Raw genomic sequence first — 26,776 nt, 5'->3', positions numbered from 1 at the left:
TCCATAGCAGCCTATGTCCACGGCTCTAAGTCCAGCTGAGCTCCAAGTCCGTTAACGCGACGGTTAACTCTCATGGAAATCCCGATCATGCCACCACGGTTAACCCTTGGCATGGGGAGGCGCTGCTAGTAGGGATGTACTGTAACCTCGCTCTACTACATACTACAGGGGTAGTAGTATGATTTACGTACCCCGCCTAAGCCTCAAGTGAATGCGCCTACTAAGTACAGACTGTTAAAAAAGCTAGAAAGATCCTCGACTACTACAATTGTAGGCTTTTTGGTCGAATGGGAAACTCCAACACAGATATGTATCGAGATCGTGTGGATATATTTCGTACGACTGCGCCGTGGTATAGCACTATGTATATACTCCATGCCACTCAACTCGATATTCAACACGGAAAAGACCGAGTCTCAGTCTTTGACACTTGCCGTGGACAGAATTGGCCAAATGGGCCACAGTCATGCGCTTTCCTACCACAACAACCCAGGCGTTCAGCGCCGGGCTGGCTAGCGGGAGTCCGTCCAGGAAGCTCGCATCTCCTAAACCAGCACCCCCATTCCACCACTTGTCATCAGCTACATCTTACGACATCATCACACCGAATGGACCTCATTTACTAGGCGTACACTACATGGGTGTCGTGTTGTAAATTACCGATAGTAAGTCTGTGCAAGTGTGCGGCATGGGCGCCAGTCTCGGCGACAAGCTTCTATCCGATGAACAGGTGATTTATGGCTATCTTCAGGTTCTCTTTGCTGATAGGTTGGTTGGGGGATGAAATTGGATGGAGGGGGATGATGCTATTCGAGAGGACCTCACGCAGCACATAACAGACGATGTCCGTGACTTACTATTGTCCTTGCGGTGGATTCTTCTTTGTGCCAGAAACATACAATTGACATCATGCGACGACTCTTTACATCCCTAAGATGAATAGCAAGATGTCAACGCACCGATGTTCAATGCCCTTCAAGCCCATTCCAGCCCACTCGCATCGACACTAAACGAGTATAGGCCAGGTGGTAAATCATCAAGTTAAAGATATGATAGAGGAAGACAGATAGAGAGCAATACGGGAAATAGAACGAATGGACGAAATAAGTAGAGTGGGCACTCTATCAAAGAACAATTGATACTATAGAAGGGTGATTTTCCAGAATCAGGAATTGCACATTAGGTCACAACTAACCATGATCCTACCTAGGTACGAGTTTCAATGAAAGCGGAGAAAGCAATCATCCACAGAGGTGAAACCGAAACAGAGAGGATGAGGGAGGTCTTCCACAACCCAATATACAAGGTGAAACCGTAAAACTAACGGCAAAAGGCAACTGACAGGGTCCTGTTATGTACCTACATTGCGCAGAGTATAAACCATGTCTGACATGAAGCCTTTTGTGGGTTTAGCCCGCTGTGGGACTTGATTGGAAATCCTTCTTCGCCCCGTCGCGGACCTCGGCATCTCTTTATAACCTCCCTCCCACTCTATCCCCTGTCGATGGGGCAAGGTGCATAAGTGAGTTCCACTACTACCCACTGCGGTTTATGGTATTCCTCACCGACACGTACTCCGTACTTTGCACAAAAATGAGAGACGGGGATTAATCTGCTTATGGCCATTCACACCCCTCCTACTGTTAAGTTGGTGGAGACAATGCATTGCTGGTGCGCCCGGAAGTATCCATAGGATTTTCCTTTTCTGCAAGTATTGATGTACTTTTAGCCTTTTGTGCAAGTAGATCTGTCGATGCTATGTATTTCGGCCTACGGAGTACATAATGAGCATACGCTACCCCGTATTCCTTATGCACAACAGCAATAATCGCTTTCGAAGGATGACTATTGGCGATCACATGGCACATGGGCCAGGAGCGGAAGTACTGGCAGGGTCGTTATGATTAGAGAGGATCTACCCAATAGTCTCTATTCGCTACTTATCGCCACGATGTACGGAGTAAAAGCTCCGTATATACGGGGTACAGGAGATGTTAATGTCGATCACCAGTGTTCCGAGTCGCAGAATTCGGAGATCCCGGAGATGATCATACGCTATTGATTACCGAAGTCTCAGGGTATGATTTGAGTGGGTTTGGGTTGGAGGAATTACATGTTTTTGATGTACGCTAATGATCGATAGGCTAAGGCTATAAGGTTATTATGTTGTTGTCTTCAGCAAAATAGGAAATTTGGCCCCTTAGTCGAAGCTTTAAATATGACAGGCTTGTGTGTGTGCATGTACACGGCTCGGAACAAAGCGCTAGGGCGATTATATACTTTCCACAAGATTGAAATTGAATTATTAATACGGAGTAGATTGATTGGCGTATGTCTTAGACTTGTTTGGGTTGTTATTGCACGATGTGCTCGATCTTGATATGGATATCTTGTATGTGAAGCAGCGTGGAGTTAATATGTATGTTTCAGGAACCATATATCATATATTGCAAGCTGCTCCAACCTGAGCGGGGAGCTCGGGATGCCGTTCCCGCGTCAAGTAACCGGATACTCTGTACTCCGCAGTGGAGGCTATAATATTTCGGCGAGTCAGTTGATTCCGAGGAGAAGGTTAAGTGGCAAAACAAGGTTAAGGGGGTTTACCCCAAATTCTACCGGTAGAAGCTAATAGAACAACAGCCGGTGAACAGAGTTTTCCTTGTTTTTAAGGAACCATTTAAGCTTTCATCTCATTCTAGTACAGACATACAGACATGCAAATTATTTCCAAAACCGGGCCTTGGCCTATACACACAATGTGGTCGGTGCTGCGCTGGAATTTGGATCGGCAATGAGCGGGGCGAGGACTGCCGTGGGAAGAAATCCGTTTGGAATGAGACATGGCGTTAAGGGTGTTTTAACCCCGGGAGGGTTTCAAAATATCCGAGGAAGTATGTGCCGCACATTCTGTATGTTGTATGCCGTCGAGGATATCAGGGTATTGTTTTACGTTTGGGTACCTGACATCCTGAGAGCTCAAGCTGTCAACCAGAATTGGGTGCATATATAAATTCGGATGCTTCCGATTACCCCTTGAGGCATACCTGAGACACTTCCAAAATGTGCGCATTACCTTGTGGACTTCCCGCTCGAACTCGGGGCCAAGATTCCTTCCTTGGCGGGCCACTATTGCCAACTCCACGATCGCTGCGGCTCTAAACCAGACCGTGGTGCGTAATCATCCTTTCGGCGATTCTACCTTGTTGATCCCATCCACTAGGGGAGCAAGTCTCCACTAGTCCGTCCTAGCCGTACTACCCAGTTGGAATCATACTGAACACGAACAGTCTCCTTTAGCCAGTCTAACCAGTTTCTCGGCATAAACAAATCTTGGTTAAATTAAACCGCCAATAGGGGACCAAACAAAGGCCTGCCACCCGCGTGACCTCCACAACCGACATTCTCTTATGCGGACAACATGAGAAAACCTTGCGTTCAGTCCTGTCGACTCCATTAAAAACCGGTGATTTTCACTTGTGGTTGGAGAATCAAGAGGCGGATCGAAGCTTAACCTGGTCCAATCGCATGGCCAAGAGGTTTAAGTGTCCACAAGTGTCCTCTATTTCTAAATAATCCTTTGTTTTTTGGACGTTTAACTCTTTCTCCCGTATCCGCATCCGGCTTATTGTGTGCGGGGTGGATTACACATAAAATCATTTCTTCCTACTTGCTGGGGTCACCCCCCGGTCACCCCCCTGGTCGCCCATATTGTGCTTTGTATTCTTTTTCTTTGTTGATTTGATGATATTGAATGTGATATATCCCCGGTAGATCAACTTTATATTGTAAATGCCTCTGAGCGGTTCGGACAGAGTTTGCTGGTGACTTTTATAGAAAACCCTGGGGGTGTTTTTCAACATGAAGTAAAAATAATAAACTTGCCCTAATTGACCCCCGCTAGTGTTCCAGAAGCCTCGCCCCTGCAGCGAACATAGTGTACTAGCGATCTGAGCCCCCTGTCAATGGCCCAATGTGCGCTTTGGCCTTGAGACGGAGAACACGGAGCTCGTGGGATCTGAATGGATTTTGCGCCTTCTTAGTGGTTCTAAAAATTGGAGGTTTCTTTTTCCATGCAGTAACGTTTCTAAACGGCGAATGCCCTTCTTTGGTATGTACTTTTGTATGCAACTAGACAGTTCGCCTTGTCTATCGAGTGGACTGGTACGGAGTAGACTAACTAAGCTAAGGTTTGTGGCCGATTTATTCGGCATCTTGTGCGAAACATGCGTCCTTTTATCCACCTGAGCGTCACATCTGGCCTAAAGGTAGGCTAAATAGGGTAAGTGGAGCACAATATACGTTGTTATACAGGGATTCACGGCTCTGGACCGTGAACTATTATGGAGATCGCACTCTCTCTCCCAATTGTCCATATTTCCCGCAAACAATTCCACTCTTCACTCAAACTTGTCGTGGATCACCCTGCTATTGACCAACAAAGAGGCCAAATGGGTTTAAGTCTCATTCTATTGTGTTTGCCTATCAAATTTTGAGTTTAATCAGTCCCAGTAGTTTGGGGTGCTGTTTCTTGTTTCTTTCTCTCTCATTGCCTCCAGCTTTCAACTTTTATGCCTGTGGCCTTTCCTCCTCCCCGAGATATTGTTTATCTTCCATTGCGGGCGGTTCACGGGGTAGGTAGTGTTTAGCATATTCAGCTTGTCATTCCTTGGCACTCGTGTCGGCCTTATATATCGCTTTTTGTTGCCCGGCGTCGATCAGATTCTGGACCTCAGGAACGTCATCTTGCAGCCTTTGATTCTACCATTCAACCAGGCAATGATAGCAGACCCTGGAAACTGAAACAAACCGACAAGATACTCCACCATGTCAGCACTCATTCTCATGGGCTTGATGCCTAGGAACAATGAGCACTCACTGGCAGCTCGATTGACGAGCTCCGTCGAACTTGATATCGACCCTCTTCCAGAATCGCACCGACGAGGTTTAATAGCGATCGCAGCTATGGCCTTCCTGTCTCTCATTGCAACATCAGTGCTCCTCGGTTTCATCACATATCGACTTTTTTTCTGGCGCGGCAGCTATACACGTTACATCGGTTACAACCAGTACATCATTCTTATTTACAACCTTGTTCTGGCGGATTTCCAACAGTCGCTTGCATTTATTATTTGTTTACGATGGATTCTGAAAGATAAAATCGAATCTGGTTCAGCCGGATGCTTTCTCCAAGGGCTATGGCTGCAAATTGGAGACCCCGGCAGTGGACTTTTCGTGCTTGCCATCGCCTTTCACACATTCCTTTTGGTCGTCTGGGGACGCAAAATGTCCTACAAGTTCTTTGTCTGTTTTGTCGTTGGCGTCTGGGGCTTCGTGGCTTTAATGGTAGTAATCCCATTAGCAATGCATGGTGCCGACGTCTTCGTGCCTTCCGGCGCCTGGTGCTGGATCAGCGATGAATTCGAGACTACCCGTTTATGGACACACTACATTTGGATTTTCCTTGCCGAATTCGGCACAGTCATTCTCTACGCCGTGATGTACTTCCAACTGCGCCGGCAGATCGCCGCCTCCGCCATCCTTGGCAACAGCCAGCTGGAGAGCCTCAAGCGCCTGCGCCGCGTTGTAGGCTACATGACCATCTACCCAATCGTCTACATCATCCTATCGTTACCGCTCGCCGCAGGCCGCATGGCCACAGCTGACGGCGACGCACCGAGTATCATATTCTTCTGTTGTTCCGGCGCCATCATCACCAGCTCCGGGCTGGTCGATGTCGTTCTATATACCCTCACCCGGCGCAACCTGATCATCGATTCTGAACCCAGCCAGGACCACTCCTACAACAAATTCACCGGCAGCAAGGGCAGGCGAGGCGCCGAGACCAACTTAACCACCATCACGGCCGATCCCAACCGCAAAATGGGCGGCACTTTCAACGATGACCTTGACCGCGACGGGTCAACGGATAATATCGTTTCACCCAGCGCACACGGCCACAACGGCCATGATCATGAAATGACCCCGATCGGAAAGGTGTACCAAGAAACCACCATTGAGATCACGCACGAGCCTGCTTATCCTAACGATCTGTCCAGTGAGCGCTCTAGCAAGGAGGACTTCTCCTCACCTAGACCGCCGCCTCATGCAGGATGGCGGAGATGAATGTTTCTCATGAACCTTCACATTTCTTTTATTCTCGAGTCATTTAAATCGTTACCATTTGTATTTCCCCGGGGTGTGATGCCCTCGATACCCCTTTTCTGTCACTATAACATGTATTCCTTCCCTCGCAGCCTTATCCCTACGGTTTCATGTCTCATTTTCATCCCCTTCTTCTTTCTCCCTTTTCTTCCTCTTTTATGTCTCTCTATACTCCCACCATCCACTTCTATAACGGAGCCTTCTATGTATATATTCTTGGAAAAGGACCGACACGTTCCTCATGCGAACCATGGCGATTCGCATGTGCTACTTAATGTTTTTTGAATTTGAAGACCCATGACTTGGTTTCGACTGGAAGAATTTCCCCGTAAGTTGTCGCATCAGAACGTGTTGAGCGTAAATTCATCCAGGGCACCACTAGTGGGCATGATTGATCTGAGTCTAAGTCCCTCCCCCAAAATGCTAATGAACTTCATTAGTGGTAGGAAATCCTCACTAACGAAGCTTCTTATAGAAATATACACGTTCAAACCCATCCTCCATTCTTCGATCCGTTTCCACAAACCCGAGTTTTGCATAGAACCCGAGATTCTCAAACATCTTCACATTGGTGAATAACGTTACGCTGGACAGCCCCTTATTTTGAGCTTCCACTTCCGCATACTTGATCATATGATACCCGTAACCTCGACCCTGCTCTCCCGGATTGACTACCACGTTATTGATTTTGAGTGAGGTGGTCTGCTCATCCTCACGGAGGGTGATAGAGCCCACGATCTGCTCGTTGTCTCTCAGAACGAGAATTTCATGTGTGCGGATCACTTGGTCCCAGTCTTGTGTCATAGGAGCTGGTGGCTTGCCAATGCGTTCAATATATCTTGAATAGGCGGCATTGACCATGGACTGAATGGCGGGTATGTCTTCGATTGTAGCTTTGTCAAGTTTGAGCTTGCTTCGCGGTGGGGACGTTGAGCCGAGAATTGTCGCCATGATGATAGAAGGACAGATGATAAAGACTATTGAATGTCTTTCAAGGAGACCGTTTGGTAATGTGGGATGTAGGGGCCTTTTGAGGAGAATATCGTCGCTCGTCTATATTGTGAGTCAGAACTACCCCGCTGAACGACAACTATACACGCCTTTTTCCCCCTTGTGATAATATAGTTTTCAAAATGAAAGAAATTCGACATAAGCTTAGATCACAATCAGTTCGACACGTATACTTCGATGGAACCGAATACGAATGTGTCACAGTTGAGAATCACGCAGGAGGAAGCGCAAGCTTCCCAGACGACCAACGTCCCTGAGTCCACACATACTCCGTAATTGCGGAGATTTCGTGACCGGCCTGGAAGTACACGCGAACATCTGGGCGCGAGCCATTCATCCAGCTGATGCAAGCAATCTGGGTCCCGGGTATACAATCCGCATGGAAATGTCCTTCCGTCCAGGACATGCCGTCGTAAACCATTTCAAGCACCATATTCGCAGCATTGAAGAAGACCCGAATTCCTACAGTTTCTGAGCTAGTCATGTAACTAGTACAAGCTATGGAGGTTCGGGGTTGGACTTTTGGGAACTTGGCGGCTCCGTCATACTAGCCGTGCTTGCTGTCGTAGCACTTTTCTATGATGCCGTGCTCCATGTGCTGGAAGTAGACACTATCAATACTTTTAGTATTTTGTGACACAAATTTCGACGACATTACTTACCGGATCTTTGGTTCCGAAGTCTTGAGTACGGTGCATGCTATGTCCGTGCCGGGCATTGCTGAACCCAGATTTGACATTTTCTCCCAGTTTCCATCATCTGTATTCTCCTATGAGTGACGACAAAGCTATCATGGAATAAGGACTTACCCTTTACTCCATACTCCTGAATCGTGTTGTCTGCCATCTGACAATACACCCTGATGGTCATACCGGGTCCCTTGAGGCGACAAGCGGCCAGCTTTGAATATGGCGCGGTCATCAAGCGCTTCTTTCCAAGGTTACCCTCATGCCAACCTTTTGGTTTATCATATCCAGCCACTCCGACAGACCTATGATATATATCATGTGTCATGGAGTCCAAGCGATATACAGGCTACCATTTTTCAAAAAGCCAATCTCGTATCCTCATGAGTCGTTTATTTCGCGATTTCGATAACGACTTTGCCGATTTGTTGCCCACCCTCGAGTCTTTTGTACGCCTCGCGGAATTCCGTGAAGGGATAAACGCGATCGATTATAGGTCTGACTTGGTGCCGTTCCATAGCCTGAAGCATAGCTTCGAACTCGACCCGCGAACCAACAGTGGATCCAGTTACTGTGAGGGATCGAACGAGGATATCAATTGGCGGAAGGCCGCCACCGAAACCGCTTGCGAATCCAATCAGGATGACGACGCCAGTGATCTTGGTTGATGCTGCGGACTTCACGATAGTCTTCTCTCCGGCAATATCCAGCACCTTGTCAACACCTTTGCCACCCGTCAGAGCAAGGATCTCCTGATCCCAATCAGGGGTGGTACTGTAATTCACAACGGCATCGGCTCCAAGTTCTTTAAGCTTAACGGCCTTCTCATCCGAGGATGTGATTGCCAGGACACGAGCACCGAAAATCTTCGCAAATTGTAACGCAAAGAGCGAAACACCACCAGTGCCTTGGATCAGCACGGTCTGGCCCGGCTGGAGCGGCTCAACTTTGTTAAGGGCCGTCCAGGCGGTAACAGCCGCACAAGGAAGGGAGGCAGCCTCGACGTAGGACATATAACGAGGGATGCAGACGAGTGCGTCTTCGTTAAAAGTCACATATTCAGCCAACAGCCCGTCGACAGTGAAACCAACACTACTTGAACGATATTCCGGGGTGTATGGGCCAGCAATCCAATTTGCAGTGCAGCCGACTGCGACGCGGTCGCCCTTTGCGATCCGTGCGATATCTGTTCCGACTGCAATAACCTCTCCAGCACCGTCAGAAACAGGAATACCGTTTTCCTTAGTCGGCGCACGATATTCACCCCTCAACAGAGCCGTGTCGCGGTAGTTCAGTGAAGCAGCGTGGACCTTGATCAGGACATCGCGCGGACCTGGAATCGGCAGAGATTCGTCACGAAGTTCGGCGGTAATTTTGTCGCCGGCTTTGGCAATGCGAACAGCTTTCATTTGTGTCATGTTTAGGTTTTTGGTTTTGGCTTTCAATTGATGAAAAGATTTCGAGAAATTTAGAGTCTCTTCACATTTAGCATAATGAGGGGAGTTGCCGAGCTAAATATCTTTTTGAGGTGTTAGGAAGCGTTCGGTTAGGGCAAAAATAATGACGTTGCCGTCTCCTAAATTCCAAGTGAATTAGTGATGAGATTACGATAGCACCGTTGGAGCTGACAATTTCTCTTCGGCTCCCACCGGCATCCCACCAAATCTCAAATAATATTGAACAGTGCTGATGGAGATACAGAATATGTCATTAGCTGTTCCAAATTTTCTCTTTAGAGATTCATGTTAGTATTGGTTACGTCATTTGTAGCGTCCGTTCTTTTTTCGAGAGCCATATCGGCTGGAAACAAGAGATGTCAAATGTGAAGCGTGATTAATATCAAGAAAGAAATAAAGAGACTCAAGGCTTTAGCTTGCACAATTGTACCTAGACAAATATGACATCCATAAAGAGATACGAATTCACACAAAAGGGGTACCATCTGATTACCAAGGATTATGTGGGCGATGTAGGACAAAAGAGGGTTCCTATCATGCCCGAAGCGGAAATCGAATTTTCGGATGATTCAACCATTAATATTTAGCTAGTTACCCTGAACCGATTTATCAGCCTATGATACTGTCATTAGTTGGTCACAGTATTCTGTAGATTATATAAATATCACAGTAGCCATGCTGGTCTTATACATTAGACCCTATTCCCAAAACTATTTGCGTTTTGTCTCATAGTCGAGCCCCCCACCTGAAAGCGTACGAAGGAACCTCGGCTATCTCATCATGAAGGAAGCGATTGTTAGGAAGGACACATCAGTCGATATCGTCGATTCACCCATCCCAAAGCCGGAACCTGGCCATGTGTTGATCAAGGTTATCGTCGCCGGTAAGTACTAGATTTTAGAGGACCTGCAGTGGTCAATATGTGCCACTAGACCATTCGTCTCTGCATGGACGGCGTATATGCGTCACGGCCCCAGTTGTTTGATCGGCAGCTAACGCGAATTATTGAAAGGTTCCAACCCGAAGGATTGGAAGCTCCCCATCATTCGCGGTACTGATATGAACACTGGTGACGATATCGCCGGTACCGTGGAAGCCGTGGGAGATGATGTCGTCGGATTCAACAAAGGGGACCGCGTGGCCGCGTTCCACGAGATGATGACCTCGCATGGGGCCTTCGCCGAGTACGCCATTGCACCCTACTACACTACCTTCCACATTCCCGACTCAACAACCTTCGAGGAGGCTGCCACGATTCCTCTGGCCGCCTACACATCCGTCTGCGCACTCTTTCAGGAGCTCGAGTTACCGGAGCCCTGGTCGCCACTCTCCAAGGCCGCGGGCAAGGAAGGCACTAAGCGTCCTCTCTTAATTTATGGAGCCAGTACTGCCACAGGAGCTTTCGCTATCAAGCTTGCAGCGGCCGCCAATATCCACCCTATCATTACGGTTGGCAGCAAGCGGAGCGAATTTATCAAGCCCTTCCTCGATGAAAGCAAGGGAGACGTCCTCGTCGACTACACCGCTTATCCCACTGAGGAGGAGCTGATAAAAGCAATCCAGGAGGCTGTCAAGAAGGGAGGTGCTCCAGACGGCCGCTGCTGGAAGGCCTTTGATACCGTTTCCGAAGATGACACGGTCAGGCTCATCACTAAGGTCATTGCTGGCCCGCCGGACGCTGCTGGTCGGAGGCCAAAGGTGACTAACATCTTTATGAAAACTGAGGTCGAGGGCTCTGACCCGAGTGTTGATACCGTCTTCTCCATGGTCGGTCAGGTTCACTACGAGGATGAGAACGACAAGCTCATTGGCGTGGCATGGGGCGCAGCGTTTGCCCGGGGTCTGCGCGAGGGTTGGCTCACAGGCCATCCTTACACTATAGGCAAAAACGGTCTCGAGGGATTGTCTGAAGGCCTAAAGGGTCTTAAAGACGGAAAAATCCGCGCGCAAAAGTTCTTGACGCGCCCCAGCGAGACACCAGGTGCAAGCGATTGAGCCAAGCAAAGCGAGCTAACAACGCCCGCCAGGCGGGAGACGTGGTATGGTTGCATGTCAGGGACAGGTTTGTAAATGACAACCTTGTATTAGACATAATGTATAAAGTGTTTCATGTGTCATATTTACGTTCTATTCCGATGCTAGATGACCTAACTAAACGTTGACATTTTCCAAGTAGCTGTACCTTTAGGTAAAAGGAAATCAGATTTATGTATAAGATCTTAATGACTATAGAGCGCCTGGACATATTACGATTACTCTTCAACTCCAATCGTATTGCGTCACCCAACGGGCAATATCGCTAACAAACCGCCGGGCTCCTGCTTTCACATCGCGGGCTTTCTAAATATTTTCCCTTAAGGTCCCACTACGCGTGACTGATACCAGGTAGCATATTTTTTTGACGGCTATGTCGAGAAGTCCAGGAATAGCAATGAGGATTGATTTCATTGGCTTATCAGCTTCCTGTGGGAGCGGGTCTCTGCAGTGGCTTTCATTGGGCGACAATATAACAGCGCTGCGGACGCTGCACCGTGACTGAAAGCAGAGCCATCTCCTTTCTTAGGACAAATAGCTGCCACCCCGCCCTGTCGCACTACCACCCTCGATCTCGATTGTTAGGCCAAGTATACGAAAGCCGGTGACCAACGTATCGAACACTTTCTTTCAGAGCCTCGCACATTAATACTTTCCCATTGAATTTTGGCCCCGACGCGGCCGGTCCCAATACACCGCCACACAGCTACCGAGAATCCGTTTTGAGATGAGTACTCTATCGCAAAGAAAAGTGCGACAACATAACACATATTGTGGCAGGGTAGCAGCGATGCACGAAGCAAATTATCTAAGGGAACAGATAGCTGCGCTGTGCTGACATCTTTAACCTAATTGGTCGGACTAAAGCGTGGTTACAGATCACCTGGGCATACGCCTGGGTGACCGGCGATATCTCCAAAGTCCGAACTCATGCTAATATGAGCCTAGATTACCCTAAACCGGTAGTGACCGTAGGATACCCGCATTGTGATGACAGTGATGATTTAAGTTACTCATCTTCGCATGCTAGTTTGAGATACTACCCTCGCATTGTAATCATTATTTCTCCTGCGATCTTCTCCCATTTCCCTTTAAAGATGTCATCTCGCCCAGGACTCACTTCGACAGGAATTGACGTATGTACGTACCTAAAGTTATCAAATTTAGGTTCTTCGGGGGCCACTTTTTGCGATCGGATAGCTCTCCGGGAGTGTGAACTTGATCGGCCATCCCATGGGACGGTGATGACAGAACTGCTCTCATTGGCGGAACCACGACGAGTATAATAGGGTGGCACATAATCCACACTATCGTTACAATAATATTCAATTGGGATGAGTGGAGCTTTCAAGAAAATGATGGCCGAGGTGAGGTGTAGGTGTTAATACACTTGCAATAGCCAACTACTCTGCTTTCGGGTTATTCGATAAATAGCACACCGAGTTACGTTGTTTCTAGTACGCATGATTCTACCTCATGAATCTTCTATATGATATTGTGGCCAGACCCAAATCTAGCCGATTGTTATTTGTGGACCGCGTACACGGAGACTAATGCAGCTTGATGACAGTGGGCCCGCCATATGCTTTCCAAGGTTATGAGACAATAGATTTGTTCTCAGTAACCCCAATTACTGGAAATAAAACAGGAAAAACACATTGGTAGTGACATCATGAGGTTGTCAGAAAATGTGTATATACTTGACTTTCGCAAACCTAAGTTCGAGTTGCCTCAACCCGAATTTTCATTCATCTTTTCTCTTCTCTTTCCCCAGTGCCCTATAATTGACTTATCATGGCGGATATTTGGGCCCCAGCTCCGGAACCAACTACCGAGTTGGGACGTTACCGGGTTCTCTCCTCTACGGCTGGAATTCGTGTCTCCCCTCTGCAGCTCGGAGCCATGTCCATTGGCGATGCGTGGTCGGAAGCAATGGGTTCCATGAGCAAGGAAGAGTCCTTTAAACTTCTCGACGCATTCCATGGAGCCGGCGGAAATTTTATTGATACGGCAAACAACTACCAGGACGAGCAATCCGAGACCTGGATTGGGGAAATGGATCGCCGAACGCAAGAACCGCGATCAATTGGTGATTGCGACCAAGTTCACCACAGACTTTCGGTCGTATAAGCTCGGCAAGGGAAATGCCCCGAACCATTGCGGCAACCACAAGCGAAGCCTCCACATGAGTGTTCGGGATTCACTGAAGAAGCTGCAAACTGATTGGATTGATATCCTATATCTCCACTGGTGGGATCAGACCACCTCAATCGAAGAGGTTATGGACAGTCTTCATATCCTTGTGGAACAAGGGAAGGTACTCTACCTGGGTATCTCGGATACGCCGGCGTGGGTTGTGTCTGCAGCAAACTTGTATGCCCGATCGCACGGAAAAACACCTTTCAGCATCTACCAAGGCAGATGGAATGTCATGCTCCGTGATTTCGAACGAGAAATCATTCCCATGGCGCGCTATTTTGGAATGGCACTTGCGCCCTGGGATGTTATGGGCGGAGGAAAATTCAAAACAAAGGAGGAAATTGAACAACGGAAAGCTCAGGGACAGGGCCTCCGTAGCATATTGGGTGCGGAGCAAACCGAAGAGGAAGCCGCAATGAGTCTTGCACTTTCCAAGGTAGCCAAGGAGCACGGTATCAAATCCCTCACTGCAGTTGCTCTGGCATACGTGATGGCGAAAGCACCAAATGTGTTCCCTCTTGTTGGCGGCCGCAAAGTTGAACATCTCAAGGATAACATCGAGGCTCTCAAGATCCGATTGACAACGGAGCAAATTGAATATCTTGAGAGCCAAAAGCCATTCGACGTTGGCTTCCCAGGCAACTTTATCGGCCCGGACCCCAAAGTGACTGGAAAACCGTCCTTCCTTCTGGCTGCGAACGCCCCGTACTCCTTTGTGCACGCACCCAAGTCTATCACCAGCCCAGAATAGAGTAGGTGATACTGGTCAACAGCCATTCGTGTGTGTATTATGCATCGGTTAAAAACAAAATATGAGGGAAAAATAACATCAAAGTTATCCGGATGATAATTCCTACCTTATTTATAGCGCACAGCCTCCAGTTAGCACACAACCGCTTATGCTCCATATGTACCATTCTCTCCCATACGTAACCTGATACATACCATCATAAGGTCTGGAAAGCGGGATTCCTGTTCGCCCCGCCTTACTAATTCATGTACCCAAAGGATGGAGGTTAAGCTTCCACTTCTCAACCCACTCCCCTGGGATCACCCGAACACGATCTTCCTCTGGATACCCCCCTGCGTAGCACTTTGTCTATATAGATACTGTAAAATCATGGAAGCAACTATATTGAATTCGCCTCCGGTAGGGGCCACGAGATCACATTAGAAGCGCAGTCAATTTCCAACTTCTGTACTACATCCCTCGCCTATCGTGAAGGGGGGCTTTGACTCCAGATGAGACTCGCTCGGCTAAAGACTAAAAATATATAACATAAGCTAAAATCACAACCTTGGAAGCTAATGCTAAGCCTAGCCAAGCAGCGGGCGGCGCCAACGGGGATCAACCAGCCGTGTGCAACTAGGTAGGACTAGCACAATGACCGTGCTCTGCCGAGCCCCGTCTTTGCCCTGATCAATTCAACGTTCTGTACTAATGTTTGTTTCTCTTAGAAATTAGAATAGATAACTACTGGATATTGCTAAGCTTTCCTATTACCAAACTGTTGGCTGAAATTAGGTATCAGCTTAAAGTAACCAATGGGGAATAAAGTTATCTTTAAAGACATCCACTGAGTCTAATATTATTAACATTATATGTAGGAAAATCCTTAGGCCTATTCCAATCAACTACCTATACCTGCTTAGGTGTGATACAGACTCAGACACCCCAAGTATAGATTGTGAGATCAACAGGGACCACAACTAAATACTCAGCACGGCCCCAATTAAAGCCCAAATCACGAATACGAGTTCGGGATCGTATTCGGCTGATGACCAATCCTGCCGATTAAGGAGAAAGGGTTTCACCCAAAATTGTGTCATTCCTCTGTCCGAAACCTTTTAGGCTTCCATATAAATTTAACTTAGGCTCCAATCGAGCCAAGATTACACCGTGGCCGGATTAATAGTGCGTAGTAAGGCTAGGCCGGTTGTCTGAATGCTAGACCGGAAACCAGACCGAGATGCAAGAAATTGCATTCGTACGCTGTTAACACGAGAACAGTTATATACGCGTCGGATAGATAATGTAGAATGTTTTGGAACCAGACATGGGGGAAACTCAGCTTTCGTCGGAACTTCGCGAGCCAATATATGGGCAAGTATGTGAGCCTACCCAGGTGAGGCTGTTCTTCTCTTTTAGATATTCGGATGCCTCTGTGGAAGAGATTATAGATTATAGAGTAGGCATCATTATGGTTAAAGTATGATTACGTCTTTTTAAGTCCCTAAAAAAAGGAAACGAAAAGAAAGCATTGCTAAGGCGACTGCAAAGAACGTTGTCGAAATTTTGTATAATGATTCTTGTTTATTCAAAATTAAAATGTCTCGATTCAGATAACCAACTTTTACCGCAAGAGTATTGACAATTTCGACCCTAAACACAACCAAATTGAGATCCGTAATGTACACACTATCTTCTCTACTCCATCTTGCCACTAGGCGCGGAAGAATGAGACCGGCGAGATCCGAGAGATAACCCATCACTATCGCGAGTCTGAGTTGTACTCCGACGTATACCCGAAGCTGTGATTGCGCGTGTATAAGCATCATCTCGGCCCAAAGAAGTGATATCGATCTCTGTAACAACATATAAATCGTCAGAAATGGTATGTTTCACGCTTCGCAAGTGTAACACGTTACCTTCATCGAATACCCGAGAATCCTTCACATTGGACGTTTGTTCCACGTCTTGATCGTGACTTTTGTGTTCCTGGCGATCCAGCCCCTGCAGGGCCCGCACTCCGTATGATGCCGTTTCGCTCATATACCATACAGCTGAATCCCGCGTCAGTACCTAGGTGGTGGATACCGAATATAGCAGTCCACAAAGACCGAGAGAAATCTGGAAGTTGAGCAACTCACTCTTGAACGGCAGTACGGCAATCTTCCCACAAGCAACCGCAGACCCAAAGCCCACATTCTTCGCCAATTTCATAGCCGTCCCCGTTCGGGTTTTATATTTCTCGACCTTCTGGTCCGTCGGAACGGGTACATCATTCTGAGTCTGGACGATAATGAACAGTCTGGTTAGCTGTGGGTGCACTGATGGATAAATGCCATTTGGTTAGGCCAAGTTTGGACGCTTTACCTCCCGTTTTTTGTGTGCATCTGCGATATGCGACACGGTAGGTTTGATGATGGCTTTCATCAGGCTTTTGGATACGCCTTTTGCATCCACAAGGAAGGTGGTGTGACCTTTTTCTTCGCTGAGCTCGGGTGATTTATCTCGTCTTGTGTGGATTGGGTACTCATCCCTGTTTATCGTGGTTAGTTGCAATCCTTAAGTTCGAACCGGATCAACCAAGAGGAAAAAAACACCTACGGTTCCACGGGGGACCCGCCTCCCCTTGTCGAAATTACTCCCCCATGAGTCTCGACCCTGCTCCTAACTGATGATTTCAATTGCATACGGTAGACCACAGGCTCCGTGTTGATATCACTGCATCGAACCTTCTCCCATTGTAGATGGCGATAGAACGATTGAACGGCGTTTGCAGTGCCGTTCTCCTCTAGGATCCTTTCGCCTATCCTCGAAGCAACTTGTTTTACATCTCGTCGTAAACAATACTGGAATGCCTCGACAAGAGTCTCGCTGCTGAGCGCTTTCTCGCGAAGTGGAGATGGACCGAGGCCTGCGTTATAAATGGTTGTTGCCCAGAAGGGTTGGCTAAAAAGTCTCATTGTTAGGGCTCGGACTCTGGGGCACACAGATAAGCCGGAGTAATTTGAAAGTAGCGACTTACTCGCAAAGAAGTGGTAGTGAGAGCATCGGTTTCCCGTTTTGAACACCTTGCTTTATCGTTGGAATGTCTCCACTTGTTAACAACATGGAAACTCTGGGGATGAGCCATTCTTTAACTTTGTTGAAATTTTCAGTTAGGTTCATCATTGCGATAGCGTATCTTTTATTTAGAAATGAATGGACTCACCATTTGGGTCATTCTCTAGTATGAAAATCTTAGGCGCTTCGGAAATATCAATTGCTTCTCGGAACCCGCTCGGTAGAAGAAGATAAACTCCGTGTTTTTGAGAAGCTTCCACAACATATTGAACGAATAACTCCGGACTGTTCAATTGGGTGATATCCAGTGCAACAAATACAGGTTCGATTGCGGACTGGAGAAAGTTTTCCAGGGCCTTTGAAGGGATGTAAGGAGATGGGCTTTTGATATTGGGGTAGCCGGAAATATCTAAAGATTTGTGTCAGAAACAATCTCGGTTAAGTCCGAAATTGCATGTGCGCATACCAATGGTGTCATCCCAGTCCTCCGGTTTAGGGAGAAATCCGGAGGACCACAGATAAGTATGAGGAATCTTGAACTCTCTCAAAATCCCGGCTCCGGTGGACAGAGATAGCTTTTCTAGACCTAGAACCGCTTTTCGAAAATGATCGACGACACTGTAGACTCTAGAACTCTGTCAATGACCATATTTCTACGGGTAGATCATTCGTGGGTCAAGATGATACTTACTCTTGCCACACAGATTCTCCAACCAGTAAATGAGACAGATAATTCTGCAACTGATAATCAATCTCACTTCCTGTCTCGATCTGTGCTAGTGGATGTACGAATCGTCTCGTCGGTGTCCAGGGGCTGTTAGACATGATATGAAGCGGGATGGACAATCTCTCCGCACAATGGATATGAGCATGTGCAAGAGGCGTTGCAATAATGGCGTCCGCGATAAAAGGTTTATCTTCGTGCGAGCCGGGATGGGTGCACGCTGTCCAACATTCTTTTAGTGTGCTGAGCAAAACCTTTTTGTTTTTTAGGACCTGATGCTTGTCAAGACCACTTGAATCAGGCATGAGGGCTGAATCTTTTGCCTGTTACTCATGAGTTTTTTGTTTAATCCAAAGGTGATAAGGGGATAAATGGGGATTTACCGCGATGGGATGCTCTGGGTCGTTACTGATGGAGAAGAATTCCAGTCCGGCCCTATGAACGAGTGATTGGAAGATTGAATGTGCAGCGACTCGAACTCGGTGGCCATGTTGGTGGAGTTCCTGGCCGATTAGTATAATTGATTTGGTCTCCTCTGTGTAGTGACCCTGTATTAGCGGTGCATGCGTAAGAGTGCCCTTGGCGATGTTCTTACCTCTGCTTCCCACAAGCATCAGAACAATATCTAGTGGGATTTCATGAGTTCCAAGTGCATCTTTGACATCATCGGTGCTTTTGGCAGGTGAAGTTGACCTGGAATTGTTGGCTCGAATTTCTATAACCTGGGGTCGTTGGGCAGGTGATGAAAATTCTTGGATTAGCGTAGATGTGCGAGTTCCCGCGCTTAAATCTATGCTAAAACGGCCGATATCTAGGTAAATTAGGTTCTTTTAGCAAACGGACTTTCAAATATAGCCTCTTCCTGCATATTTCATACCTGCGATTAGGATCGATTCGCGCCTTTCATCCGTGGTGGTTGGCGATGAAAGTAGTAAGTCTTCGGAGAAGAGAGAGCTGTATGTAGGTGGCAGCTCGTCAGTGAGTGAATCTTCACCCATTTCGTTGTTCTCGAATATGTCCTCTTCCAGTTGTCTCAGCTCGTGTTTGGACGACATTTTGCTGAATCTTGAAGTTTAGCAGTGAAAACACCTTCGTATTATAAAGATGCGCCAGTGGCGTATGGTCCCTTAGGCAGCCTCTTTTATTTGCTTATCCCGAAGGCAGCTGTGAAGGATTTTGATCCTTGGGGAACCTTCTAACACGAACCCACAGGCATTCTAGAACATAACCATTCGTTCGGATCAAATACGAAACCCGAATCCGAGGCCCACATCTGGTTAAGGTTAAAGTGGAGCCTTTGCGTTCGTATTCGGCTTCGGATATCAATCGCAATAATAAGCACCACTAGATGTACTAAGATTAGCACAGATAACCTTAGATTTTAGGTGTTGGTGCTTTCTAGTAGATAGCATACAAGCTTTTTCTGCATCGCCATGGTTCATCGACCCTTGGAACATTGGAATCTATGTTGCCTGAAAAATATATTGAAATCTTGGGCGTCCGGAAATAATGGCCTATATATTTCACATCAACCCAGGTCTTTTATTGTCAACAAGATCAAAAGTTTCCAGTATCGATACCAACCGTACTTTCGACTTTGTTATTACGATTCTCTTCGCAAATATGGCAAGCTCTACCTACGTCCTTTACAATTACACGCCCAGTCTGGTGGGCTCAGTAATCTTTGCTGCGCTTTTCCTTTTAACGACTACTTTCCACCTCTACCAACGGATAAGAAGTCATGCAAAATACTTCAATCCGTTCATCGCTGGAGGGTTATGTTAGTTTATGCCATCTTTATCAAGGTCGCTTCAATAGCTCATAAATATGTCCATCGCAGTCCAAATCATAGGTTATATCGCTCGTGCCGCCGCTCATTACAACCAAACATCAACCGTTCTTTATGCAATTCAGCAACTCTTGATTTTGCTGGCACCGATTCTTTACGCAGCTTCCATTTACATGGTTCTCGGAAGAATCATCACCTTCCTCCAAGGCGAACATCTGAGCTATGTACCTGTCCGTCTTATGACGAAGATCTTTGTGGGTGGAGATATTCTTTCCTTTATCCTCCAAGGCGCAGGTAAGCAATCAATAGAAGGGACGTTCGATTTAAGATTTTTAAACTGACTTACTCTCTTAGGTGGCGGTGTTATGAGCAGTGGATCTGAAAAGTCCTTAATTATTGGCCAGTGGGTCATCATCGCGGGTCTCGGTGTCCAACTTCTTTTCTTCGGTACTTTTATTATATCCTCCGGTCTCTTCCATATGAGAATTCTCCAGTCACCCACACAACAGTCGGAACGGACAATGCAACTCCGGAGATCTATCTTGCCCAGAAATTGGCCCAGCCTTCTCTTTGCATGCTATGCTGTTAGTCTGTTGATTGTCGTTCGATCCGCCTATCGTCTCATCGAATTTGCGCAAGGAAACAATGGCTACGTTATCAGCCACGAGGTTTTCTTGTATATTTTTGATGCTGCCATGATGTTCTTGGTTATGGTGATCATGAACGTGTTCCACCCCTCTGAGGTTTTGCAGAACGACCGACCTGCCAACTCTAGTCCAACCGAGAGTTCCGTTGATCGGCCGAAGGAGCAGGTCTAGGAGGTAAAAGGTTTATGATTCAACGAATATTCAGGAGTACAATTGTCAGCATCAGTTCGGTATATTTTATTCTCTCTTTTCCAATGCCGAGTTCCCTCTTTAGACACATTCGTATTTGCTTTAGATGCATATATAAACATACAAGATGACATTTCTTTTCGAATTTGTATCATATCACTCAAGTTACACCCTACGTGAAGGCATACTATTGATGAGTGGACCGTAGGCAACGCGTCATGTAAAAAACAACGTGGAATAATACAGATTACTTCTTGCTTGCTAACTGTTTACTATGTTAGCTTTTCATCAATGTGACGTTGCTTCATTTCTATGATTCTAACCATGCGTTTCTTCTTTCTTTTCAAAAGGAGGTTTCGGGATACTTGTATAGATGGTGAGTGTGGGGATCCAACTTAAGGTAAGCTAATTAATATTTATCAATGAATACGAGGCAGATACATTGCTTAAAATGGGTTGTGAAAGTTTAGTGAAATCAGCTAAAATATGAAATAAAACATTGAATGCAGACCAGGCTATTTTAGTTCTGCTTCTATTCTAGATCCAGTTATGCCATATCCCCACGCATGAGCTCCATATCGTCAAGTTTACGATGTCCCTCAGAAATGATTTGACTTGGGTGAAAGACTAGGAAAATGATGGTGACCAAAAGCATGAGCGCAGCATCGAAGATGTACGCAAAGTACTCATGACTTTGCAGAAAGCCAGTCGATCCTTGAATATACTCGATAACTCGGTAGAGACAACGGATCATAATCAAAGCGCTTGCAAAATACAGTACAAGCATGTACCGGTGCCAGTCCACCGACGTAGCCATTGCTGCGGAAGTGGGATCGCCCGCCATCCGCTTATGAAAGATGACCGAGACGGCAATGAAGAAGCCGAAGAAAATTATTTGGACAATCAAACCGACAATGATGACATCCTCGCCGAGTTTCAAGCTGCTGGCTGATTTGGCACTAGACATAATTCCGCCTCCTGTGTATGAAAGTTAATAAGTAATCCATAGTGTGGGGAGGAGCTACCACTTCTTACCTCCACTCTGCATGAAAAATGCTAGCACATCGCCCAGGACGAAGATCTTGGTCAACCTTGTTGCACGAATAAGAGATTTGGAATCACCATCCAGCAGACGTATGATCCGGCCAAGGATCATATAAATTGATGCCGCAAACAGGGAAGGAGCGAGTAAAACAAAGAGACTCTGTAAGGCGTATGGCATTGTCGAGTAATTTGGGGCTTCGTGGGCGTTGAGTGCTCGTGCTCCATATCCAACAGTTTCAAATAAACCACCGATGATGAAGGTGATGAAGAATTTTGTCTTGTGCTTCCAAACAAAAAAGATGTGCCCAATCGTGATCGCGTTAAAAAGAATCAAGAAAATGATTGCGGCTGCCAGCGAGGGTATATAGTTGTAGAGAACGTAATCAGACATGGTGAATAAAAAAGACGAAAGTGCGATGATTCGAATAAGGAAAAGCAACGAGCGACTTGAGAAATAGGTCCAATAGTTGAAATGATGGATTTGGGAATGGAATGCTTTTATATTGGGAGGAAGATGGCCAGATCCGAAGTACATTACGAAGTTATTTATGGACCAGACTCAAACACTGCTTCTTGATCCGTTTTTGCGATAAATAATTTCCACGTCAGGCAGCCAGAATGAAGTGCTAATTATGGAGTTACAAAGCTTTTTTCAACAAGCATTTGGTATATAGTTCAGCAGATAGAATTGGCTCGGAAAAAGCCGAATACGAAACCGACGGTCCACTTTCCTTTCCACGACACTCCATAGGCGCTTGTAATTCGAAAAGGTGGGGTTGTTTTGTTGCTCCTCTATTTAGCTGAATCAAACTAGAACTTGAGCCGCATCACAAACAAGGGAGCATACTGATGCCACCAGCCAAGATAGTGGTATGGTCCTGAGCTGGTTGAGTGTATGCCGCCTTACGCGGATGGGATAGGAACGCGACAATTGCAAGGTCATTAGAAATAATTCGCATCCACTTCTGTGACGTTAAGGGTAGTCCGGGCTAGCATAAAAACCTTGGAAACCCTCTGAGTAATTTTTAGGCATCCATATTATGTTTGAAGACGACCACAATAGTTTCAGTGAAAAGCCACTGAAAGAAATACACTGCACGTTTCTTGATTTATGGACGTTTTTTTTTTCTTTTTCGTGACTACTTAAGAGGCTTTAGAGCCATTCAGATCAGGCCTCAAGTCATCTTTCAAAAATTAATTTCAATATATGCACAATGGTCAGCAATTCTGTTATCATAATTATCGTGCTCGCTTGTGCCCTCACGTCCGTCTCACTCGCGGCGGGCATATTTACGGTCGTCAATCCTGACCAAGAAATATTATGGACGCCGAGTCTAAACCAACAAAAGTACATGCGAGAGGTCAGAATTCGGCACTTTCGTCTTCTACTAGGAGAAAGAACTGTCAGAAGTGACAATTTCTCAAGGTAAGCGCTAGCCTCTGCTACACTCTTGTCCTCTTACTCTGACAATTTAGCAGAGCAACAGTGGACATTGAAGACTATGCAGGCTCGGAAAATATAAACAAGGGATGAATCAGGAACTGTTTTGTTTTGAACTGAAAAAGCAAAGGATATTGATAACGGGGTCAGCGACAATATATTGCACCAAGGGACAATCTCGATGGAGGTCGGAAAGGACGCGGTCTTCGAGACTTGTGAAGAAACAAATCCTCGGATGGAGTGGTCTTTTCCAAGGTACTCTACCATACCATCTATCACCATCCGGGCAAAAGAACTAGGAGAGCCTTTCACAAGAGTGTGACGACTTCACTGTTTTCAAATCTATTTCATATTCTGGGAGCGACTCGGATGTGGAGAGTTAGATAGTTGAAAATGTGACTCCTGTTGATAGGTCTCGACCTAATATCATACTTTATGTCAAGTATCCAAGAGCAGTTGATAGTTTCAGGAAAACCGAGAAGGATACAGATAATGAATTTGACGAGACTCGGCCGTCAAATATCACGCAGTGGTGGAATGACAAGCGCGATGTACGCCAGTGGTATCCGTTTTGGGTCGCCATCTCTTTGACCGTCTTATTTGGTCTGGTGCAGAGCATCGAGGTTGACTTGCAGTTTTAAACGGCGTAGAATCGTTATATTTGGGAAAATGCATTTAATGATGCATTCAAAATCATCATTTGTCTGTTTTGGTCTGGTTTAATCGTTGTGTTTGCAATCGATAGACAAATGGAAGGTGTAATATTGAGACAGGTAGACAATTTCTCTTTTGCTCTCCCAAAGGCGATAGACCTATACTGAAATCCGTGGATTGCCCATCTTAGAAGTCTCGAAAGGTTCGGTTTTTAGAGCGTGGTATCCTAATTATCAGAACAACTCTGATAGAGGCGTACTACACGGTAGCTGGAAAAGGTTGTATGTAATAAACAGGCAGTCTATCACCACCAGTATTACAGACTAAATGTTAGAACCGACCTGTGGAATTCGTGCGAGAATTGTTCGACCTGATCACGGGGTTTGCGAAATAGGGGTTGCTTGTCAGAAGCAAACAATGTAAGCGTCGAAGTGGCTTGTTGCCCTTGATGATCCAAGCGTTACAAGGTTTCCAACATCCCAAGTGAAAGCCGTCGACACCCCATATAAGGCCCAGCGATAGTGTAGAGTCAATAATGCTGAGGAATAATTAATAGATTTAAAAATATGGAGTGAACATGGTGATGTACAGGCAAAGCAGTCAATCAAGGAGGCTTAACCATTCGGCGCGTCGATGCTGCGGACCAATGATGCTTCTTGAGCAACCATGAGTCATGTTGATTCATGTACACTAATCCGAAAGTGGGTTGCGCGACCGGGGGAGTGGGCCATCCATCAATTAGAGTTCACAGACTATATAAGGTTGTTGTCTCCATTTGTTCAACTCTTCCAATTCGAACCACCTCGTTATTTCAACTGCCGCAGCAAATGGCTGAGAAGCCTCCCATCGAGGATCTATGCGCCCCCGAGGCAAACAGCCTGTCGGCTACCGACAGCGGCTCTTCTCGAACAGATGTTGCGAGCGACTACGAGCTGACTGGGATTCCACTAGTCCTGGTCATCACTGGACTTTCTCTTTCTATATTTCTCATGTCGCTAGACTCCTCCATCATTTCCACGGCTATTCCTCGGATCACGTCAGAATTCAACAGCACCGGTGATATTGGCTGGTATGGAAGTGCATACTCGTTTGCGATGTGCGCTTTGCAGCCTATCGCAGGTAAACTGTTTGGAAGCTTTCCTATGAAGGTGAACTTATCTAAAACTCCTGGTTGGAAAAAAAAAAAAGTCCTAACAGTATCAGGTCATTTTCCTCGGAAGTCTTGCTATCTTTGAGCTTGGCTCATTGCTCTGCGCCCTTGCTGTCAACAGTCCCATGCTTATCGTCGGCCGTGCTATAGCCGGAATTGGAGCGGCAGGATGCTTTACAGGAGCCTTCTGTATTGTTGCGGTTTCTAGTCCGCTCGTCAAGCGACCCTTCTATATCGGAATCCTTCAGTCAACCTTTGGCATTGCTACCATCATCGGACCGGTACTAGGTGGTGCATTCACAGAGCATGCGACCTGGCGCTGGTGTTTCTGGATCAATCTCCCTATCGGTGCGGTTACCATCCTCTCACTACTCTTCTTCTTCAAGCCGCCTATGCGCGACTCGATCAAGGGTCCGTCCGTTCTTCGCAGACTGCAAAATTTGGACTTGCTGGGCGCTATTCTTTTCGCTCCCGCCATCATCATGGTCTTTTTGGCTCTTCAATGGGGAGGCACTGAATACCCTTGGAAGAGTGCTACCATCATTGGGCTCTTTATTGGAGGCGCCGGTGTCGGTGTTGTCTTTGCTCTCTGGCAAATACGAAAGGGTGACGATGCTATGATTCCGCCGCGTCTGATCTGTGAGCGCACGATGTTCTTCTCCTGTTTCAGCGAGTTCTTCGCCATGGGCGCTGTCTACATTTCGATCTACTACCTTCCCGAGTGGTTCCAGGTCATCAAAGGTGCCTCGCCAACGAAATCTGGACTCATGTACCTCCCTCTCGCGCTGTCCGATGTCCTCTCTGCGACCCTGACAGGCGCCTCACTCAAGTATCTCGGATATCCTAATCCCTATATGCTCCTCGGCACAAGCCTGATGAGTATAGCAACGGGACTCTTCTCCACCTTCTCTCTAACCACTCCACACCAGCACTGGATACCATTCCAAGTCCTTCAGGGTCTCGGAGTAGGAATGACCCTCTCAATGCCCTATGTTGCGACACAAACAGTCCTGAAGCCCGAAGATATCCCTGTCGGTACCTCATTACTGCAATGTTTCCAATTCTTCGGAGCTTCCGTGAACCTCGCCATCGCGGAGGCCCTCTTTGATAACAAACTTAACTCGCGACTGGCCAGCTGGGGATTTGACACCGACGAGGTGAGGAAGATTATCAGCGCAGGCTCTGCCGAAGCAAGGAACGTGGTTTCTGCAGCAGACCTTCCAGGCGTGTTAGATTCATACAACCACGCAATCACCACGACGTTCTACGTCGCAACCAGTGTTGCCGCCGTTGCATTTCTCCTTTCCCTTGGCATCCGTTGGAGGAGTGTCAAGCCAAAACCTCAGCCTGTTATTCCCGATGAGGAAGCTAAGTCGTCAAGTCAATAGCATTCAGTGTTTAAGATTAGTCCAAACAAAACACGGAAGATGGATGTCTGGAATGTGAGGCCTTGGGGTATGGACATAGTCAGGTCTTGCAACTCGAGTTATTATTTAGAGAATTTAGAATAATGATGTATATTTAATTGTTTCATGCAAAATATGAACACGATCGTCCCAGTGCGGCGGTCGTACGACTTGATACTCGCCCAATTATCTCACCTACATTTTATCATTTTCTCTCACGCCTAGCCTGATACGTACGAGCATATGGTGTGCAAAATAGGACACCCCGCCCCCTACACCTTCCTTGGGCCACGGGCCAAATGCCAGCTTGAGTAATTATTTCAGCTTAGTGGTGAAGAAACAGTCGATTGCGGGTTCTCGATCATGCGACTCTCAAAGCCAACCTTCCATTAG

At 46.6% G+C, this 26,776-nt stretch overlaps 10 protein-coding genes across 10 annotated transcripts; 5 read left to right on the top strand and 5 right to left on the bottom strand.

The window, feature by feature from the left end:
* Positions 1-4,824: 4,824 nt before the first annotated feature.
* Positions 4,825-6,123, top strand: gprC (the record flags this gene model as incomplete). Its single annotated transcript, XM_040956786.2, has 1 exon — positions 4,825-6,123. One exon carries the CDS (start codon positions 4,825-4,827, stop codon positions 6,121-6,123), a length of 1,299 nt encoding a protein of 432 aa, XP_040812706.1.
* A 495-nt stretch (positions 6,124-6,618) lies between these two features.
* Positions 6,619-7,113, bottom strand: N7455_004514 (GNAT family N-acetyltransferase; the record flags this gene model as incomplete). Its single annotated transcript, XM_040956853.2, has 1 exon — positions 6,619-7,113. One exon carries the CDS (start codon positions 7,111-7,113, stop codon positions 6,619-6,621), a length of 495 nt encoding a protein of 164 aa, XP_040812792.2.
* A 271-nt stretch (positions 7,114-7,384) lies between these two features.
* On the bottom strand, positions 7,385-7,891 carry fleA (fucose-specific lectin FleA; the record flags this gene model as incomplete). The annotated part of the gene is made up of 3 exons (XM_065604823.1): positions 7,385-7,649; positions 7,722-7,784; positions 7,836-7,891. 3 exons carry the CDS (start codon positions 7,889-7,891, stop codon positions 7,385-7,387), a joined length of 384 nt encoding a protein of 127 aa, XP_065461723.1.
* Positions 7,892-8,251: 360 nt separating this feature from the next.
* N7455_004512 (zinc-dependent alcohol dehydrogenase family protein) lies at positions 8,252-9,277 on the bottom strand (the record flags this gene model as incomplete). Its single annotated transcript, XM_040956855.2, has 1 exon — positions 8,252-9,277. The coding sequence occupies one exon, from the start codon at positions 9,275-9,277 to the stop codon at positions 8,252-8,254; it is 1,026 nt and encodes a 341-aa protein (XP_040812765.2).
* An 819-nt stretch (positions 9,278-10,096) lies between these two features.
* Positions 10,097-11,311, top strand: N7455_004511 (zinc-binding alcohol dehydrogenase family protein; the record flags this gene model as incomplete). The annotated part of the gene is made up of 2 exons (XM_040956735.2): positions 10,097-10,199; positions 10,329-11,311. 2 exons carry the CDS (start codon positions 10,097-10,099, stop codon positions 11,309-11,311), a joined length of 1,086 nt encoding a protein of 361 aa, XP_040812740.2.
* A 1,833-nt stretch (positions 11,312-13,144) lies between these two features.
* N7455_004510 (uncharacterized protein) lies at positions 13,145-14,300 on the top strand (the record flags this gene model as incomplete). Its single annotated transcript, XM_065604822.1, has 2 exons — positions 13,145-13,439; positions 13,465-14,300. 2 exons carry the CDS (start codon positions 13,145-13,147, stop codon positions 14,298-14,300), a joined length of 1,131 nt encoding a protein of 376 aa, XP_065461722.1.
* A 1,677-nt stretch (positions 14,301-15,977) lies between these two features.
* On the bottom strand, positions 15,978-19,118 carry N7455_004509 (uncharacterized protein; the record flags this gene model as incomplete). The annotated part of the gene is given in 9 exon segments (XM_065604821.1): positions 15,978-16,352; positions 16,368-16,562; positions 16,647-16,812; positions 16,881-17,190; positions 17,488-17,748; positions 17,806-17,966; positions 18,031-18,386; positions 18,447-18,874; positions 18,941-19,118. 9 exon segments carry the CDS (start codon positions 19,116-19,118, stop codon positions 15,978-15,980), a joined length of 2,430 nt encoding a protein of 809 aa, XP_065461721.1.
* Positions 19,119-19,686: 568 nt separating this feature from the next.
* On the top strand, positions 19,687-20,670 carry N7455_004508 (RTA1 domain-containing protein; the record flags this gene model as incomplete). Its single annotated transcript, XM_040956843.2, has 3 exons — positions 19,687-19,843; positions 19,904-20,146; positions 20,207-20,670. The coding sequence occupies 3 exons, from the start codon at positions 19,687-19,689 to the stop codon at positions 20,668-20,670; spliced, it is 864 nt and encodes a 287-aa protein (XP_040812741.2).
* Positions 20,671-21,235: 565 nt separating this feature from the next.
* N7455_004507 (RTA1 domain-containing protein) lies at positions 21,236-22,123 on the bottom strand (the record flags this gene model as incomplete). Its single annotated transcript, XM_040956803.2, has 2 exons — positions 21,236-21,666; positions 21,724-22,123. 2 exons carry the CDS (start codon positions 22,121-22,123, stop codon positions 21,236-21,238), a joined length of 831 nt encoding a protein of 276 aa, XP_040812837.2.
* A 2,531-nt stretch (positions 22,124-24,654) lies between these two features.
* On the top strand, positions 24,655-26,365 carry N7455_004506 (MDR family MFS transporter; the record flags this gene model as incomplete). The annotated part of the gene is made up of 2 exons (XM_040956749.2): positions 24,655-24,975; positions 25,031-26,365. 2 exons carry the CDS (start codon positions 24,655-24,657, stop codon positions 26,363-26,365), a joined length of 1,656 nt encoding a protein of 551 aa, XP_040812797.2.
* Positions 26,366-26,776: the final 411 nt, after the last annotated feature.

The sequence above is a fragment of the Penicillium solitum genome, assembly GCF_028829755.1.
Source record: "Penicillium solitum strain IBT 25940 chromosome Unknown utg000003l_segment0_segment0, whole genome shotgun sequence".
NCBI classification, from domain to species: Eukaryota; Fungi; Ascomycota; class Eurotiomycetes; order Eurotiales; family Aspergillaceae; genus Penicillium; species Penicillium solitum.
This window is presented reverse-complemented; position numbering and strand designations above follow the sequence as displayed.